Raw genomic sequence first — 20,205 nt, forward strand, 5'->3', positions numbered from 1 at the left:
AAACGCTTGAAGGTATTCAAGTTCAGAATGTTAACTTTACGTCAACTTCTGAAAGTAGTCGGACCGGGAATGTGGTTCACATCAATAGATCTGACCGACGCATTTCAACATGTAGCTATTCTCCCAGCCCACAGAAAATTTCTCAGATTCGCATTCGAGGGCACTACTTACGAGTATTTCGTCCTCCCTTTTGGTCTAGCGCTCTCTCCCCGTTGTTTTTCAAAAACACTGGAAGCAGCCCTTGCACCACTGCGAGCTCAGGGAATTCAAATACTAGCTTATTTGGACGACATGGCTATCATATGCCGTTCGGAAGAACAAGCAGTCACACACACGGCCATGGTGCTGTCTCACATTCAGGCTTTGGGGTTTTCGGTGAATTACATGAAAAGTTCCCTGACACCTCGTCAACGTCTGGAGTTTCTGGGTCTCGAGATTTGCTCACTTACGGGTCGAGCCTTTCTAACAGAACACAGAACAGCTGCATTCCACGAATGTCTAGCTCTGTTTCAATTGGGACGCAAACTCCGTTTTCGCACGTTCCTTCGCCTATTAGGTCTGATGGCCTCCATGATAGCGGCTGTCCCACTGGGGCTTTTGCACATGAGACCGTTTCAGATGTGGGTACTGTCACACCGTCTAAATACCTCACGTCACCTAAACAGACGAATGTTGGTAGATGCGGCGTGTCTAGCTGCGCTGTCGCCATGGAGACGGAGGGATCTCCTGCGCAGGGGAACTCCCATAGGCAGGATTTATTCCCGAATTCTAATAACGACAGACGCGTCCCTCAGGGGCTGGGGAGCCATATGCGAGAACAGAACAGTGAGAGGGGTCTGGACCCCATGTCAGAGCAGACTCCACATAAACTATCTAGAGCTGCTGACTGTTTTCCTGGCCTTAAAATGCTTCCTCCCCACGGTGGAAGGGCATCACGTTCTGATCAAGACGGACAATACTACAGTAGTGTCATACATAAACAGACAGGGAGGGACACGTTCACTCCCGTTACTAACATTATCGAGGTCGCTCCTCCTGTGGAGCGAGCAACATCTCTGTTCAATCCGAGCGACGCACGTCCCGGGCGCTTTGAATCTGGGTGCGGATCTTCTCTCCAGGGGCGGGCCCCTTGTGAGAGAGTGGCGCCTCAACCCCCATGTGGTGTCTCAGATTTGGGACCGGTGGGGCAGGGCCCACGCCGATCTATTCGCATCCAGAGAAAATGCGCACTGCCCTCTGTACTTCTCGATGCTGGATCCCAGCGCTCCACTCGGGGTGGACGCGCTGGCGCACAGCTGGCCAAGGCGCTTGCTCTATGCGTTCCCTCCGGTGGAACTGATCACGCCTACACTGGAACGAGTGCGTCGGGACAATCACTATTTAATTCTGGTGGCCCCGTGCTGGCCAGCGAAGCCATGGCACGCGGAAATAGTCAGCCTACTGGCGGACGAGCCGTGGCCTCTTCCCCTGCGGCCAGATCTCTTGTCACAGGCGGGGGGGCAAATCCTGCACCCTCGACCGGAGCTATGGCGCCTGCAGGCTTACCTGCTGAACGGTCAGGTTTAGTAGCTAGGGGCCTACCTCCCAACGTTATTGCCACTATACAGAATGCTAGAGCTTCATCTACGCGAAATCTATATTCGTATAAATGGCGTGCGTTCGAGAACTGGTGCCACAGCAGACGTATTGTGCCTTTTCAGTGTTCTGTAGTTGATGTTTTGACATTCCTGCAGGAGCTCTTCGAGCAGGGCCTGTCTTTCTCTACCATTAAGGTCTATTTGGCTGCTATATCAGCATGTCATGTAGGCTTTGAGGGCGTGTCACCTGGAGCGCATCCTCTAACTATTCGTTTCATGAGGGGTGTGCATCGTCTAAGACCATTTAATAGGTCGTCGGTGCCCTCGTGGGACCTCCCTGCTGTTCTGGAGGCGCTGTGTGGCCCTCCTTTTGAGCCTCTGGAGTCAGTGGACATTAAAGTCGTGTCCTACAAGACCGCACTTCTGCTCGCATTGGCGTCAGCAAAGCGCGTATCTGACATTCATGCTCTTTCAGTACATCCATCTTGCACTCAGTTTGCACCTGATGGGGCAAAAGTTGTTTTGCTGCCTAACGCTGCTTATCTACCCAAGGTCATGCCTAGGTCTTATCAGTCTATGGCGATTGAATTATTTGCCTTTTCACCCCCTCCGTTTACCTCTGAGGAGCAAAGGCGTCTGCACTGCCTCTGCCCTCTGCGGGCACTGCGCACATACATGTCACGAACTAGCGAGTTTCGGTTGTGTGACCAGCTCTTTGTTTGCTTTGCTAGGCCAGCTCGCGGTAAAGCATTGTCTAAACAACGTCTCTCCCATTGGATTGTCGAGGCTATTACTTTGGCCTACAGCACAAGGGGCATGTCATTGCCTGTGGGTTTGCACGCTCATTCAACTAGGGGGATGGCAGCATCCTGGGCTTTATTCAAAGGTGTATCTCTGGATCAGGTCTGCTCAGCAGCATCCTGGTCCTCCCCTCACACTTTTGTACGCTTCTACCGTTTGGACGTGGCGGCCCCTTCGGTGGCCTCCTCGGTCCTTTCCTCTGGGACAGGATGTTGACATGTGTCAGCCCTTGCTGTGCGGGGCGTGTATATAGGTCCCATACTATCTGTGTTGTACCGAGTGAATCGACCGAAAGGGAACGTCAGGTTATGAATATAACCACTGTTCCCTGAGGGAGAGGAACGAGGTACAACACCAGCTTGCCCCGCTCAGCTCATGCTCGGTGAAGTTCGCTGGGTTGAACTGGGGAAGCATCGCTGGTGACTGCGCTTAAGTACTACGTAGGCGGTGCTTGCTACGTCACCACGCGACTTGCCTTTCAGGCGTGAATAAAGGTGTCTTCAAGCCAGACCACGCGGGGGCGTGATATCCCATACTATCTGTGTTGTACCTCGTTCCTCTCCCTCAGGGAACAGTGGTTATATTCATAACCTGACGTTTTCATTGTAATTGTAATTGTATTTTAAATCAGTTAACATTACAGTTGACATCTTGGGCTCCAATTACAGGATGGGGAGGGGTGGAAAGGCGTTGGATAGATACAACTGGCTTTGGGCAGGCTTCACTTTGTGTGTGCCACACTGACAATCTCTTACCCAAAAAGACTTAATGCTAGAATAAAAGCCAACGGTGCTGCAACAAAGTATTAGTTTAAGGGTGTGCAACCATGTACATTTTTTTCTTCTTACCTTCAAAGCTTTGCATTTGTTTTACAATTGCATTGTGCAGGTTATAGCTTATATTTAAAGGGGAAAAACGTGAAATAATTTCTCATTTTTAAATCACAAAACAATTACTTTTTATAGCAACTTTATATGCTTCTTTGACACATACCTTACATACATAGAAATATACTGTGCAGTATGACGTGCAGTGAAATTGCATGTTTGTCTAATAGCGAAAGTTGGTATCTAAAGTGAATTATTCATTGAAAGCTCATGTTGTAAGAATTAAACTATAAGCCTTGATAAGGATGTACAGCATTTCATTTTTTTAATACACACACACACACACACACACACACACACACACACACACACACACACACACACACACACACACACACACACACACACACACGCAGGGCCGCTGACAGCTTTTGCTGGGTCCAGGACAAAGTCATCTTAAAGGGGCCCTCTACCCAATACATACAATCTAATGGGGACCCAATTCCGGGCCCCTACCTCCCTGGGCCCGGGATGACATACCCCTTTGTCCCTCCCTGTCGGCGGGCCTGCACACACACACACACACACACACACACACACACACACACACACACACACACACACACACACAGACTGATCCCCATCCCCCCAGACCAGAGCAGGCCGTCTCCTCTCCCATGCTCTCCCACACACTTCCTGCCTGGTGCTGGACTCACTTGCATGGACATCTGGATTGTGAGTAAAGTCATGTGACTTGTTCTGCTGCCAAAACATCACTTCTAGGAAGGCATTTATCTTTTGTGCATAGACAGACATCGGGAACATGGCAATAGAATAGAATAGAATAGAATAGAATAGAATAGAATAGAAGCGAATAGAACAAGTGAATTCTTTAGAAATGCTGGCTTAGCATGTTGACCATACTGCCTATTTGCCTTACTATTCACCATGTACAGAATTATGTGATATGAACACAAACTCTTGTTGGGACAAAATATCTGGCAGTTTCATGGACTTGCCAATTCTGTTAACTCATAGACTTAAGAAAGTGCTGTGGGAACATATAGAAAACACTTCCGTGCCTCAGTGGTGTAGTCTACTTTTTTGAAGTGGGTATACTGTATATTCGAGAATTTTTTGAAGTGAGTATACTGTACATATTTATGCTATTCTAAATAATGGATCAATCAATTTTAAGTGGGTATACTGAAGCCCCTAAAATTTAGAAGTGGGTATACTCCGTATACCTGCGTTCTACGTATACTACACCACTTCCGTGCCTCCATTACAGAATTTTGACAAATCCCATGAAACTGCCACAGATTTTGTATCCATGTCTATGTCACTAGTTCACCCCTGAGTGCTTAGTGTATAGTCAGCCAGTTTGGCATAGGTAGCTGGTCCCTTTAAGCAGAAGTCATGTGGGATGACATCCGTTGCAACCCCATTTGTGTAGGGATAGTGATATGGAGCAGCTCGGGCAGGAAGTGGGATCATTCGAGAGCCCTCACGCAGGACAGTTGAATGGGTAAGAGGGACTCAATCTTCATGAAAAGAGGAGTAGGCACTGACAGCTGTCACTCAGTGGCCTTCCTGCTGAACTAGTATTGTATTACATTTCACAGGACTCTGTGAGATCAGGTTGAAATCATCCTATGAGGTTCTTGAAGAGTACAGTAAAGACCCTAGTAGTAATTAAATGTTTTCGACAGTGATATACATTTTCATTTAGGTGGGTTGCTTATTTACATGAGACTGTAGCGAATAGGCACTGTCACCGGTGGTATTGGCTGATCCGCACAGCTTATATCGTGTGAGGCAGGGTTTCCCAAACTGGGGTGCGTGCACCCCTGGGGGTGCGTGGCCTGCCACAAGGGGGTGCGCGAGCTGAATTGAGAAATGGCCGATATGTGTGTTTTTATAAAGCATTAATGAAAATTAAGTCGTTTTTTTTTTTAATGGTGCATTGTATGCTTGAAGAAACATCAAGTCTATTGGAAAGGATGATTTCCTAAATGACTCTGCATAATGTGCAATGATTTGTGCACTGAAGCTAAATACAAGTACACCAAAACATTCGCTTAGGGGGTGCGCGAACCACATTGAAATGTACAAAGGGGTGCGCAAGGAAAAAAGTTTGGGAACCACTGAGGAAACAACTGCCCAATCAGAGCGTAACGACAGACTGTGGCATAAACAAGTATGTATGTCCTGCTGCACTGGTGTCTGGAATATTTGTGTGGTTTTTTTCTGGCCATGAGTTGATAAGGTCAGCCTTTATGACAGGGAGTTACTGAATGACACTGGTGCGATGCATGGCCTGCACTTCCTCCATGCTAGGAGAGATATACAGAGAGCTGCTTAGAGAACGGACTTCATCAGAGTGTCTGACACAGATTGGAATACTGGAGCCTTGTGTTCTAGAAGACTGACTCCTCTTTTCAGTTCTATTCATCTCTGATAAATACTCCACAAAGAGAGTTTCTGGGAAGGTCTTGCATAACCTTGTCTCCTCCTCTTCGGAGCCCCCCATGCCTTGAGGGACTCTACTTCCTCTGCTTGGGAGGGGTGCATTTGGGGGTGTGGTGGTGATGGGGAGCGTGTGTGTGGGGGTGCTATCCTCTTTTCAGTTGTACAGAAAGTGTACTGTGACATGGTTCAGTGTGCAAGAGAGCAGAGCAGTCGGTGAAGATGTCTGCACACTGTGTCCCATTGCTGGACGCGTGGAGGAGAAATATAAGTGCTCAAATCAAGAGGAGCCAATCGCTGAAGCTATGTCCTCAACATGTGTAAGTGGCCTTTTAGAACTATGATTCTAGCACAATGCTTTTAAGCTATAGCAAACAGTTGGCCTATTGTCTTGATGTTGTATTGTCTTGATTTGACGTTTCCAACGTTTATCGTGTGCACAAAAGGCTGAATGCACAAAACACTTTTCCTGGCCGTCTTACGTAAATGAGGCAATTTGATTGGTAATCATAAACGGGGGAATACCTTAGATGTCTATCAGGCAGTGGCTGGTAATAGGGGACGGTACAGGCTACATCCAGGCTAGGCAACGCCCATGTATAGTAATGACATGACATGATGCTGTGTAATTGAGGGTTAAAAATGTTTTGAATGACCATGACATGTTGTCATCCTTTCTTGCCTCAAGTCATCTGTTGATGTTGTATTTTATGAGGAGACATGTTATCTCTCTTTCCGTCATTTATGAGTTTTTCATGTTCCCCAAGCACATCACAATGCCACTTTTAAAGGTGCACTGTGCAGGAAGTGGTCAAAAAGGTACTACAACTACTGCTCACTGAAACTGGGCTGCCTATTGCCAAATTTGATATTTTCATGACAGTTTATTAAGTAATAAACTAGCATTTTCTAGTATGGCCCAAGTACAGTCAGTTTTGCAGCTAAAATGTCTATTTCTTGAAATTCAGAAGATCCCCCTTTTCATGTATGAAAAGTGCAATCTTCCCAGTCATAATGAATACTTAGAATTTGATGGTGGTGGTAAGGATTCATGAAAAAATGTAGCATTAGTGAATGGGTAGCATGGATTCTGAAAATAAACAACTAAAAATCTTACACAGTGCACCTTGAAGGCTGTCCGATATCTAGTGTGTAAATCGATCAAATATGATGATAACTTATTTTATAACATATTGTTTTAGTGCTTCGCCAGATGGTGAGAGCTGCAGTTTGACAACTGACTTTGTTTGCGAGACTCTCATTCCATCTGGGACTTCAACAAATGCTGCAATCTGACTGCTTGGAATGCCATGTTTGTCCAGGTGCCATGCTTGTCCAGTCCAGGTGGTGGGTTGCTTATTTACTGTGATACCGTGGATGCAAATAAGCACTGTCAACTTGGTGGCATTGGCTGATGAACTTCTTCTGGGAAGGTCTTGCATAAAGCTTCTCTTCTCTTCGGAGCCCCCATGCCTGAGGCTTAGGGGACTCTACTTCCTCTGTTTGGGAGGGGGGTGTATTTGGGGTGGTGGTGAGAGGGAGTGGGGGGTGCTAGTCTGTGTACCCGACCATTATATTTCTTCTCATAGCCTACATGGGGTTTTGTTTGTTTGTAAACACGGTGTTGTGAGGAGGGGCAAGACACTGGCAGCCAACCACGTGAGCTATTTTTTTGACCGACAGCGGTTTCCAACAGCCAGAGGTTGAGTTGTGCGCAGTAAGGGTCGCGCAGCCAGGGGAAAACAAAAAATGAGAACCCATTCATGAAAATAAGTATTATGGGTGGGTCATGCCAGCTAGGGGGGGGTGTTATCCTCTTCTCAATTGTACAGCAAGTGTTCTGTGACATGGTTCAGTGTGCAAGAGAGCAGAGCAGTCGGTGAAGATGTCTGCACACTGTGTCCCATTGCTGGACGCGTGGAGGAGAAATATTAGTGCTCAAATCAAGAGGAGCCAATCGCTGAAGCTATGTCCTCAACAGGTGTAAGTGGCCTTTTAGAATTAACGATACTTTTAGCAGAATGCTTTCTAAGGAAGCCAATTGTATTATCTCTGTGACTTGACGTTTCCAATGTTGCCTATATGGCTCGTAGGGGACGGTAAGCTAGGCAACGCCCATTTACAGTAGTGACATGATGCTTTGTCCACAGACCTATAGGCTAGGGCTGTGGCTGTGGCTGTCATTGAGGGTTACAAAATGAAACAATTTGATATGTTGTCATCCTTTCTTGCCTCGAGTCATCTCTGGATGTTGTAGGCTATTATATGAGGGGACTTGTTGTCTCTTTTTCTGTCATTTCTGAGTTCCCCAAGCACATCACTATGCCGTTTTTTAGGGTGACAGATCTGATGTGTGAATTGTTCAAATATGATGGCTAACTTATTTGATAACATTTTTTTGCGCTCAGCCAGATAGTGAGAGCTTTGGTAGAGTGACCAAACGTCCGTGTCCTGGGCGCCCCGGGATAGTTCATGAAATTATGGAAACGCGCGGGTATGGTGTCATTTCCTGGTGAACCAGTATGGTAACAGGCTACTGGTACACTGCCATCTCACGCGTCTCCGCAGGCGTGGTTTAGTCAAAAGATGCTTGCACGTGGTTGGAGCAACCTAATATGAATGACATGGCACTTCGACCACTCACGTTGAAGCTTTGTGACGTAGGACGTGTCGTCACCTAAGCGCCGCCAGGTCGTACAGGTCGGGAATCAAAACAGTTACAGCGTGTTAGAGAAGAGACTAGCAGAGAACATAATGGCTGTAAATGACCGATGTCGTCTTTGCAAGGAAAATCTCAGGATAAAAGGTGTCATTACAAACAGCAGGATTTTCCAGAAGGACACTAATGCAAAATCAATCGAGGAACGGCTGGCAGAAATCGGGTTGACATTAGCAAATGTCCAGGAGCGTTCGTTTCGAATTTGTCAGAAGTGTTTTCGCTTCATTGCTAGGCTAGAAGAGAGTTTGAGTACTTTCAGAGAATGGCAAGACGCAGAAAAAGAACCGAATCGCCCTACTATAGGCCTATCCAGTTTAACATCAGCCACGACGACCGCAAGTGCAGCAGACACCACCACCACCACGGCCTCGGCCTAGGCAATCGCAAGCAAACGGGACAGAGCCCGAACCCCATCGGAGCAACCACCGACCCCTACGGCCCCCCAGCTCCGAAATTACCGAGGCCAGCAGCCACCGACAACACCCCAGCTCGACAAAGCGTTACAGAGGTGAGAAAATATATTGGGTTGTTAGACAATAACCAATGATTTGCGCCAGTGCAAATACAATAAGCATTTAGCCAATTTAATGGCTACTCAACCTGCTTATGTTAGCTCCACGCATCAAGCCAAGTCTACTTAGCACCATGCCATGGTAAGATAATGGTAGACAACTGTACCGAGAAAATCTCAACTGTCTTACAACTACTTGCTGTACGCCTGGTTTAAGCAAGTCTTGATTAGACGTGTGTGTGTGTGTGTGTCAGAGTGTATTTGAAGAGCTTTTTTCCACAATGCTGTAAATCCATTTTCAAAAATATTCCAAAATGAAGTGTTTTGTAGTCTATTTATTGCTAATATCACTGAAATGTGTTTTATAATGTTTACATTTGTTCTGAAAATACCACATAACATTAAACCAGTTCCAATTTTCCCAAATGCCATCATAAAGTTGGATTTAAAAAATAAAATAGGAATAAAATGACTTCTCATTTTGGAAAAGAGCTCTTCATTTGGTGTTGGATGTGTGTGTGTGTGTGTGAGAGAGAGAGAGAGAGAGAGAGAGAGAGAGAGAGAGAGAGAGAGAGAGAGAGAAGAGAGAGAGAGAGAGGAGAGAGAGAGAGAGAGAGAGAGAGAGAGAGAGATATCAGTCCACCAAGCTCACCAGTCCACACATTTGCTTGTGGTGCCCATCCCCCATTGTCACCCCTCTCTGCCCCTCTCCCACTTTCACAAGATGTTCTGTTCATAGTCCTCTCCTGTCCATCTCCTGACCACAGACAACATTAGTTGTTGTTTACTTTTATTAATTCCCAACAGACCATTCAGGTACTTCCACATTTCCCAAGTAACCCATGTTTTATGTTGGTCTTTTTGATTTAACCGTGAAGTCAATTGAACTACATGTTGTATGAGTTGTGTTATATAAATACATGTTATTATTATCATTACTTTTATTATTGTTATTGGAGTATCTTAAAACACTTTCAGTGTTATGTGCATATACTAATATAGTATGCACTACTAATATAGTAGTATTTAAGTCAATTAACTCGTATTGTATTGTAAAAAAAAAAAAAAGTAATCATGTAAAAACTGTCCCTGACTATATTTTTTGGGTGTGTGTTACAGGTGGTTGTCTATTACCCCACCAGAAGTAAAGGTGAAAGGATGGTGTGTCCAGATGGCACAGCGGTAGTAGTGGAGGCCCTGGCAAGAAAAAACTGGAACTGGGCAGCCAAACAGATAACGAAACACCAAGAGCTGTTTGGACCACTCACAGAACACATTCAAAACATTCTGGAGGAAGAGTGCAAGAAGATATGCAGCCCTTTCACCCATTTCATGCTGGCCAATACATTGGCTGACAGTTTTAAGGCATTTTCATTTCAGAAATTGCAAGCAGATTTTCAGATTTTTTTTTTGTGATACCTCAGCATACTAAGATGGATATGTGTACCATGATGTGCATAATGCAGAAGTCACTTGCCCTACAACCAAGGACACTTCCAGGGCCCAAACACCTTACACTGAGACACAGCTAGAGACTGTTGATGGCCCATTGGTTATGTACCTGTGAATTTAACAGGCTCCCTCTTGATGTCTGTTCAGCTGAGTGGAAACAGATTTTAAAGGGATTGTATGGTGAATGTATATTCTATTCATGCCATTCAATAGTTTTTATAGTTTTGTTAATATTTATTATGTTTCTCTGTGCACATTATTTATGTCTTATCATTGTACAGTTAATACAACACCCAGATTGTCACAATAACACTTTTATTTACATATGTCACAATAAAAAATATTTACATTTTCTCCAAAGACTTTTGTACATCATTATTTCCATTCTTGTATTTACATTGCTATAACAGCATGTGATAACATTTTGCTAGTTGGACCCAGAACTACTGCTGTGTTGCGTCTCAGTTTCAGACTCATCATCAGACTCATCAAAATAGCCAGTGAAATCAATGTCTGGCACTAAGAAAGTGTCATCAGGGAGAGTTTGCTCTGTTTACTCAAAGTCATCAAACACCTCACTTATTATAAGTAGAATTTCCTGAGCATGCCGTAGCCTACACACTGGTAAGTTGTTTGTTATATAAGTGATATCAAAGATGTAAGGACTATGGTTGACTGCTGCTTCTATTAGCTTTGTTCCAAACCCGGTGCAGAAAGCCTTGCTTGTGACAAGTGGCATGTTTGGTACTAATGTACGCCTGTACTGCTGCAAGCAGGCCCTGATAACATTCTTGTCCTCTTCTGTCACATCTCTAGATCTTTGTGGGGTAGTAGTGCACACCTGTGTTTGCACAGACTCAAATTTTGGCACAGGCTCAGAACAAACACCAGATGAACACAAACAAATGGAATGGCAATAGGTGCAACGACTATGACCAGGCTCCAAATTTGTGACATGCATGTCGAAGTGGCTAAATAAGGCTCTCCTTAAACAGCCTTGTGTGCCTGCCTTAATCACTTCTCTCACTGTCTTGTCAACCCTAGGTGATCCTTTGATTGCATACAAGACTGCATGTGAGGGTAGAGGGTATTACTAGATACATGTTTCAGGCCAAGCCTGATGTTATGTCTATTTGGGCTCACTGTCACCCGGGTTGCATTGTGCATGTGTAGCAGCTTGATGACCCTCTCTCTGTTGACAACTTCTGCTGAAGCCGTCCCAGGTAGCAAAAACCGTTAAGAACAGTCGGCCTGATCTTGGCGGAATGTCGGCACAGTCGGCTGAGTGTCGGCTCGGCTGGAACACTGGTTACCGTGACTCAGCCAACACTTCATAGAACACTGAAAATAACTGTCACTTCATGCAGTAACCGAGCCAACACTCAGCCGACACAGAAAATAACGGTCAGTCTCATGCAGTAACTGAGCCAACACTGAGCCGACACTGTCGGTATACGGTAATAGGACCATTATTGGGCCGCGGACAAAGCCAGAATCGGACCGACTGTTTTCACTCGCGAAAAAAGGATCGGACCAACAATGGGCCAGATAAACTTTGCTACCTGGGGTCAAAGCCATGACAGGTGTGCCTGAAAGATAACATGCATTCTGTTAGTCATCAATAACCAAACAGCTATAGGCCGGCTCAGCGGCCCTTGACGGGCTTTTGCTTCCCATATCTGATTTCTATTAATACTTTATTTATGAAGGCTTTATCATGTACTGGGTTTGCAAAACAATGGGGGTAGTTTTATTGCAAGGAGTCATAATTTGTTATGCCATTAACACTAACTGTTAACATTACATTACACTTAGCAGACGCTTTTATCCAAAGCGACTTACAGGAGGTTGAATTACTTACAGAGGGTCAGTGCAATGTACTCTGAAAGTTAATACAATGTGTATTAAGTAGCCTACAGTAAAAACAACAGCAATAAAAAACTGTAAAGGACCTGTTGATAGACAAGGGTTAAGTAGGTTGGCAGGTTTTTTAGAAGGTTTGCTATTAAGCAGTGAGTTTTATTTACAATGTCTGACCTTTCTTTCACAACTTAGCAGAGTTGTCCCAGGCGAGAAAAGCTCTCTCTCTCAATGCTGGATTCCCCTTTACACCGTTGCCCCTGAAACATAGAACGATCTCCGTGAGTACATTGAAATTGCTGGACGTTAGCACACCTTTAGCACAACTGGGTGGGGGAAGGGGTTTGTTCACACCGAACTTCACAAGGCTCTGGCGTCAGCACTGGGCATAGCAAACAGCGAAATGGCTATGAAACGTTTAAACTACGCCCAAACCAAAACAATCCCTTTACTTAATCTGACACTAAAGTTTCACGACCTGGGGGGTGGGTGCAGCAATGCTTCCTGGTAAACCAGTAGCCTTTAAAAAACCTTGGGCGTCAACAAATAGCTTCTGGTTCAGCAGAAAAGCAGAAATGTGTTGAGTCACAAGTTCAATAAAAACGTTCCAATAAGCCTTACGGGCGTCCAAGGGAAGTGTTTAGTCTGGGTCTCATTCCCATGGGGTATCTGAATCCCGAATCAAAATAGCATGCGTGTTTCTCCAGCACTCACGAGTGTGCTACATGAGCCACAATTTCACATAAAGCACAATAAATAATTGCTAATAACAACCTTGTTTTTTCACTTACCATCTGTAGATTACGTGAACTTCATCCACAACAATTCCCACCAGGTTTTTTTGATAGACTTCAGAAGAAAGCATAGCCAGCCACTTCTTCTTTAGCCATGACTCGGGACTGCTCCTCCTTTAGAGAATCAACTTGAGGTATTTTGGATAACACCGCTGAAATTGCTGCTTCCATCCCGACCCATGATAACTCCTCGCACGCCGCCATTACTGTTGTGATTCAGTGAGGGGGCGGGCACAGCCGAACTACCCTGGGGGAAGGTGTCGCGTTCGATAAACGTCATACCCACTGAAATCCCTCCCTACGATCCTGATTCGTCATGCTGCCCCGTTCATTCAATAGTGTCCGGCTGCGTCCTGCGTCCACTAAAGACACGCCCACCTCTCGCTCGAGACACGCCCTCTCGAGACACGCCTACCGGTAGTGGCAGGAAACAGGATTTAGCGCCGCCATACGAATTCAAACAGTGAATAAAAGTTGTTAAACGGTATTTCATATAATGATGAGATACTGAGAACCTCAGCTGATGAGAGCTGAGAACCTCAGCTTTCCATAACTGAAAACGGCATTTTCCTAGCATCTACCAATCCGAAGGTGTGCGGGGTTACTTTTCTAAAGATAGCGTTTTGTTTCCTTGGAAACGGAACAGAGATGAAGCCAGACAGACTGACGAAGCGATAAAACAATGTATGTCATTTGACTCGGTTTTGCATTATTATGGATGCATTTCTAATCTTGACATTCTAATGAACAATCTGTGCGAGTTTCAAAATGCGTTTTTATGGAACATGGGAGTAAAATGTGTTAACAGTACGCCCGTCTGGGATTTGTTAGCTAGTCCGCTAGTTAGCTAGCAAGTAAATAGATATTACAATCGATCTGTCTCAATGGCCCAAACATACACAAAGAAACACCAGGATTTGGATGTTTAATATCAGCAATTTGTCAAAGCAAAACATTTTGAAAACATTCACAGACCAGTTCATTATATCCACAGCCTTGAGTGTCGGCAAATCTTCCCACTTTTGACACATGATGTAGTGTAGAGCTAGCACTTGCTAGCTAACTAGCGGGCCAGCTATTTTAACAAATCCCAGACGGGATGTAAACACATTTACTCCCATATCACATAAAAACACATTATGAAATTCGCATAGATTGTCCATTAACATGTCAAGATTAGAAATGCATCCATAATAGTGCAAAACCGAGTCAAATAGCGTGTGCGTAACACATAAACCGCGTCCGTTTCCAAGGAAACAAAACGCTATCTTTAGAAAAGTAATTCCGCACTTAAAGTAGGCTACCTTCGGATTGGTAGCTGCTAGGAAAATACCGCTTTCAGTTATGGAAAGCTGAGGTTCTCAACTTTTAAACAGGACCCATGGTGTGTCTTTAGGTCTAAATTAAAAATATTCTGTGTCAGATCGAAAAAATTAAGTTTTGAATGGGTTTCAATGGCTCCAACGGGCTTCAAAGGGCTGTGGTGTAATCATTGACAGTAAATAGAATGGACGCCAAAATTCTATTTCATTGTTGAAGCCAAGTTGGAGCCAAGGTTGGACCCAAAAAGACCAAAAAATGGCCAAATCCCATTCATTCCTATGAGAGACATAAAACCCTGTATCTCCCTTAAATGCCACTCCAGGGGGATCATTTTTCGCTCAACTAGTAGGTCCCCTTGCTCTCCAACTTACCAGGGTGGTGATTTTTTGTGGTGATGTTTTATTTTAGAGAGATATTAAAAGTTAAATTGACCAATGAGCATCAGAACATGGTTTGATTGACCGTTAGAAGTCTTGTTGTTGTCCAATCAGCACCTGCGTTTGGCGTTGATTTGGCGTCTGTCGGCACCTTACCTGTCGCTTCTGCCTTATCTGTCGCTCTTGTCACCTGATTGGCTGAAATGAACGATCCATGTTTTAGAGGCTGTCCGGGTTATCGCCTGTTCATAAACAATCGTATTTTAAGTTTTGCTGGCAGACTGAACCGTGCACCGTGAAGCAGAACATTAACATTGAAATCGCGTCGCATTCATCCATCTTGATGTACTGAAATGAATTTCGACACAGGCTTGTTATACCCCCTGATTTACTATGTTTACTGCTAAGCTAATGTATCACGTCGTGTAACACACGACTACCGGTACATTAAGTTTATATTGGCCGCGAAATATTTTACATCTGTAAGTTAATACAGTGTAGGCTACTATTTTACATCTATAACCTATCTATAGCCTACTATTTCCACGATCTGCTTACCTTGATCCCCACAGATACCACGCAAAACGCTAAAATACGAGGGAATGCACTCATTGATATTGCTACTATGACAGACTGAGTGACTGGATTACATTAACTTGCTTTTCGTTTTTACCTGGTAACAATTCTATAATAATTATATTCTCTATAACATATCAAGGTTAAAATGCAACTAAGTAGAAGCTTGCAGTATTGGCAGGCAGTAGCCTATTTGAACAGTCTCAGCCATGCAACTGAGAAGAGGTTTTGCTACACAAAGATTATAAAAGAAAACTACCCCCTTATACTGCATACCCCTAGACACACAGCATACTTGAATAAAAATAACATTTTGTTAAACAGGTGCATGAGTAAGGGACAGCTCTTCCACATACCCATGTCATTGTAATGGGGGCAGGCGTTTGTTTACATTTCAAAAAAACATCTTCATTTATTCCCAATAACATTCAAAAGGTTATGCAACATCAGCAGACAACTAGCAAACAGACAGTGATACCTTTTGGGATAGTATTTGGATTAGGACTATGTTAAGAAGGTTTTTAATGCAATCAAAGTCTGCCCCATTAGAGTAGCTCAGATCTCAGAAAGAGCTGAGTCAAAAAAATGCCAGCATCACCGGGTACTGACAAGTCAAGGGTAGCATGAGCTATACAACAGCATATTGAAATTGGCAGAAGCTATCTTTTAAGAGGCAAATGGTTGAGTAATCCAGTGCCACTTTGATGTTATGGGCATTCTAATTTACCAGAAATCACCAGACATAACCTTACATTCATTTTCAATGTTTTTTTTGTTGTTGTTTTTTTCTGGTGGCCCAAAATTGATGCAATGCCGCTGCCCATTGACTTCAATGGTGCGACACCTTCCATTCTAACACACATTGAGACACACTGCCATGCAAAGCAAGTAAGAGTGTGGGGAGATATAATCACAAACAGTAACTACATTCCTGTCCTGATGCATCTGCCAGATGGCAATCTAGCAAAGAACTTGTGCCGAGGGTGCAGTAACACATGGAGAACAATGATGTGATGCAGTATGTGATGGTTTATTAGCAGTTTTGTGGTTGTAGTGTCTTCTACAGGGTTCACAAGAAGTGTAGATTTTGCAGAGGTGTTGGTGACCCATGACTGGTCCTGGATGGTGCACCACCTTCACCGAATCTCCCCTGATGCTGATGAGTTGGACATGCTGGAAATGTCATCTAAAGTTTGGCAAAGAGAGAAGATTAGAGGAGAGTGCGTGCGTGTGTGTGTGTTATTAACCCATTTTAGCCTGATGCTGCATACACGATGCATTGTCCAAGGCGCCTGAAGTGACATGGGTGCATTCCAATATGCAGACTCCTGTCCATTCTCATGCAAGATGATGCAACTAATTTCACGTTTTTATGTGCCTCAGAGGCTGAGCAAGTTAGGTTTTTACCGCCCCTGGCAAAAAGTATGGAATCACCTGTCGTGGAGGATGTTCATTCAGTCATTTTTATTTTTAAGAAATATGATGGATCACAGACCCGACTCAGAACTGAACTCATTTCAAAGGGCAACTGTCTGGCCTTAAGAAACACCAAAAGAAATCATGAAAAGTAATTCCGTTAGTAAGAAAGAGTTACTTTTTTTAGAGCATGCATAGGGGAAAAAATATGGAATCACTCAGCTCTGAGGAAAAAAAATATGGAATCATGAAAAACAAACACACAAACAAGCACTTCAAAAACTTTTTCTGGATTTTGGAACAACGTCCAGCCTCGGAGTAATAGTATTAATGAGAAAAAAACGGTATCCTTCATCAATTTGGCTTCAAATGTCTCTGATTACAGTGACAGAACATCTTTACAGGTTGGGACCTTGCCATTGACCATTTAAAAGTGATACTGTCCCATTTTTTGAAATAAGCTCATATTACACACCCCCTTGAGTTAAATAACTGACGTTTACCTTTCTCCTGTACTTTCAACCGTTCTTTGAGAATGGCAGTGCAAATTTTACCTCCGAGCTAGCAGTTAACATGGACTCCTATGAGACCAGTTAGCCGCCAGCTGAAATGAGTTCAGTTCTGAGTCGGGTCTGTGATCCATCATATTTCTAAAAAATAAAAACGACTGAATGAACATCCTCCACGACAGGTGATTCCATACTTTTTGCCAGGGGCTGTATATGGGTTGTAATAACCAACCTACCGTAGAGCACATTTGTTGTCAAGTGTAGAAGCCTGGCAAATAAAGACAGGAATAAGTCGGTCTCAGTATCACTATGCAACTACATTCACAATGTAATATGTTGGTTTAGTTGAATTCTGTCCATCACAATGTAATATTATGGTTTACATTTAGGCATACAACTTTCACAATGCCATATTAGTTACATTTAGCTAGATAGTGTCCTATTTGGTAAGGACATGTACAAGTGATGTAGGCTGTACAGCAGGGGTGGGCAACTTTCATTATAAGGTGGGCCAACATTTTTAATTACCACAATCAGTGGGCCACATCACCACGCACTTGAGAGAATTTACAAAAGGATACTTCACTTTTTCTTTATTTATACCTGAATGCTTACACTATTGATTTATAGGGGGTTAAAAACTGTCCTTTGTCTTTTTTTTTTAAAGTGAGAAGTTGGGCTGCATGTGGCGCCCGAGCCTCCAGTTGCCCATCCCTGCTGTACAGTATGCTAACAGAAAGGCTCTCATAGTATTTCAAATAATGGTCTATATAAAAACTGGTTATAATAGGTACAGTGCAGCATAAACAGGGTTGAGGGGGTGGTTTATTTTATTTCGTTGTACCTACCGAGTTGTTTAGCCAATGTCTGTGTGACACGTTCATGCTGCCACCTCCACAGCATCCTCTTCACAACCGCAGGGGCAAAACACCTGAAAACATAATAATGTAATCCTTTTTCAGTCCAAGATATAGACTAGAAAATGAGTGACAGCATCAATCAGATATGCAAGTGTAGTGGACCCCCCATTTTTGGCTTTTTGTTATTCCCTTATTCTCACTCCCTGTCTTTTTGTTGTCCTGTCAGAAGTTGTCTTTTAGTTTAATTATGCTTTTGCACGTTTTCGCCAATAGATGGCATCATAGGACCAGCAATGAGTGCAGAGACCCTCTCTGGTGCAGTAGCCGGGTCTTTCTCAAATGCAAGGCCAGTGTCCTTCCAAGTGTGTCAGCCTAATTAGTCACGCCCAGTGATTGGATACTTTTTGGTGAACTCTACAGAATATCCAATCACTGGGTATGACTAATAAAGGGTATCCAATCACTGGGCGTGCCTAATTAGGCTGATACACTTGGAAGGACACTGGCCTTGCATTTGAGAAAGACCCACTAGTGACTTCAGTCACATAAAGAACGAAACGTGGAAGTGACAGGCTTTGTTATGATACAGAAGTAGGCCAGTGACAATGGCCTCACAATTTGGAGACACCCCAACCGGAGGTAGAACAAAACCCAAGAGAAGTCACATTTTGGGTGCTTTTTTTGTTTGGAGGTGCATATGAAAATGTGTAAAAAATTTTAGGCTTAGCATTAAAATCACTTTGGCCAAGAATCATTTTCATGTATGGGACACCCTAGAGATGAGGAAAAACATTATTGGGTTTTGTTCTACCTCCGGTTGGGGTATCTCGAAAACGAAGGCCTTTTTGGGTCCATTGTCACTAGCCTAAAGGCAGCGGTGTCAGCTGTTCAGTTATGCTGAGGAAAATGTAAATAAACAACGAGCTCTACACACTTGAGGACCTTATTCATTAAGTGTGCAACATAAGCATTCACACAATAATGCCACCAGGTCACATTTAAGATTTAATTAGGAGTATTTTGTTATGGATCTTATGTAGTGATAGACTTACCATTTCTTGTTATGGCATATCTGGCCTATTCCCAAGAGAAGGCTGATGTCCCTGTCTGTTGATCTGATTTTGACGTCGGCAAGATGCTTCGTGCTGTCTGGGTTTCAAACCTAGTGGTGAAATGACAAGGGATTTTATGTAAACAAAATGCTTATTTCAGTAAGTGTACATACAGTAAACAGATCTAAGAAGTTCCCAGAGCACCCTACGATAGCTGGCATGGTTGGCACAAAGACCCAAAGAGCAAAATTGTCCCAAGATTGTCTTCCAAACAATTCCACTCCAAACATTTTCCTTCTGAAATAAACAATGTCCATATCCAATCAAACCTCAGTAGGCAGCTATCTCGTCAGGTCGGCCCAGGGTCGGCCTTACCATAGACACATCTGTGGCCCGTAAATTTACAATCTCAAACGTCATCGCCATATAAGCCATGGCACAACACAAGCGTTTATTTTTATAATAAACAAGATATCTCGGCACGTTTGCGCTAGTTATCCGAACACTGATTGTTAACGAAATAGTGTAGAGCTAGCTGCCATTTATGTTATGCTAGCTAGGGTCAAGTCATCTCATCCAAACTAGCCACAGTAAGGGCGAAATTACGCTTCAAATGAACGGGAATGACTCAAAACATTAGAAATATATTGTTAGAATGTACCGTATACAATGTTAGTCTGTGAGGTTAAATAGTTTTCTTACATATATATTTTTATATCCCAGTTACGTACCTTATCTTCTGCATGAATCGAGGCCTCCTGTTTCATTGGCACGAATGAACGAAAAATCCTGTCAGGGAGCGGAGCAGTTAACCGCAGCCTTTTGTTTACAGTTGTTACCAGGGCAACGCAGCTAGGACCCCAAAGCGACAGATAAGGCAGAAGCGACAGGTAAGGTACAGAGACGTTCTTAATGCAGAAGATCTTTGGTAAGGTACCGACAGCGTCCATTCTATTTACTCTCAATGGGTGTAATCCATTTTTCAGACCGCTCGAGACACGCCTTCAGACCGCTCGAGACACGCCTTCTCAAGACACGCCCCTGTCTTGCAGGACGCAGACAGACCCTACTCCGTTCATTTC

At 43.8% G+C, this 20,205-nt stretch overlaps 2 protein-coding genes and 1 long non-coding RNA gene across 5 annotated transcripts in view; 2 read left to right on the forward strand and 1 right to left on the reverse strand.

The window, feature by feature from the left end:
• Nucleotides 1-707: 707 nt before the first annotated feature.
• On the forward strand, nucleotides 708-2,889 carry LOC134464268 (uncharacterized). The gene has a single exon (XM_063217742.1). The coding sequence runs from the start codon at nucleotides 708-710 to the stop codon at nucleotides 2,592-2,594; it is 1,887 nt and encodes a 628-aa protein (XP_063073812.1). The 3' UTR covers nucleotides 2,595-2,889.
• Nucleotides 2,890-5,878: 2,989 nt separating this feature from the next.
• The window catches only part of LOC134438094 (sodium channel protein type 4 subunit alpha A-like), a 61,268-nt gene continuing 46,941 nt past the window's right edge, over nucleotides 5,879-20,205 (forward strand). For 2 of the 3 annotated variants that reach the window (XM_063187681.1, XM_063187691.1), the window contains exon 1: nucleotides 5,879-5,994. In XM_063187681.1, coding sequence (XP_063043751.1) covers nucleotides 5,897-5,994 — 98 coding nt within the window. In that variant the 5' untranslated portion in view covers nucleotides 5,879-5,896. Of the gene's footprint in view, nucleotides 5,995-7,339; nucleotides 7,658-20,205 lie in introns of those variants that run through there. The other variant, XM_063187687.1, reaches the window with a different exon arrangement.
• LOC134462277 (uncharacterized) lies at nucleotides 16,296-20,000 on the reverse strand. Its single transcript, XR_010037507.1, has 5 exons — nucleotides 19,855-20,000; nucleotides 19,124-19,233; nucleotides 18,060-18,142; nucleotides 17,448-17,479; nucleotides 16,296-16,472 (listed from the first exon to the last, which is right to left on the reverse strand). It is a non-coding gene; the product is annotated as an uncharacterized LOC134462277 (long non-coding RNA).

The sequence above is a fragment of the Engraulis encrasicolus genome, chromosome 2, assembly GCF_034702125.1.
Source record: "Engraulis encrasicolus isolate BLACKSEA-1 chromosome 2, IST_EnEncr_1.0, whole genome shotgun sequence".
Lineage (NCBI taxonomy): Eukaryota > Metazoa > Chordata > Actinopteri > Clupeiformes > Engraulidae > Engraulis > Engraulis encrasicolus.

What these genes read in the sequence shown, in the direction of transcription:
- LOC134464268 (XM_063217742.1), top strand. Translation starts at nt 708, where the DNA reads ATGGAGACGGAGGGATCTCCTGCGCAGGGGAACTCCCATAGGCAGGAT.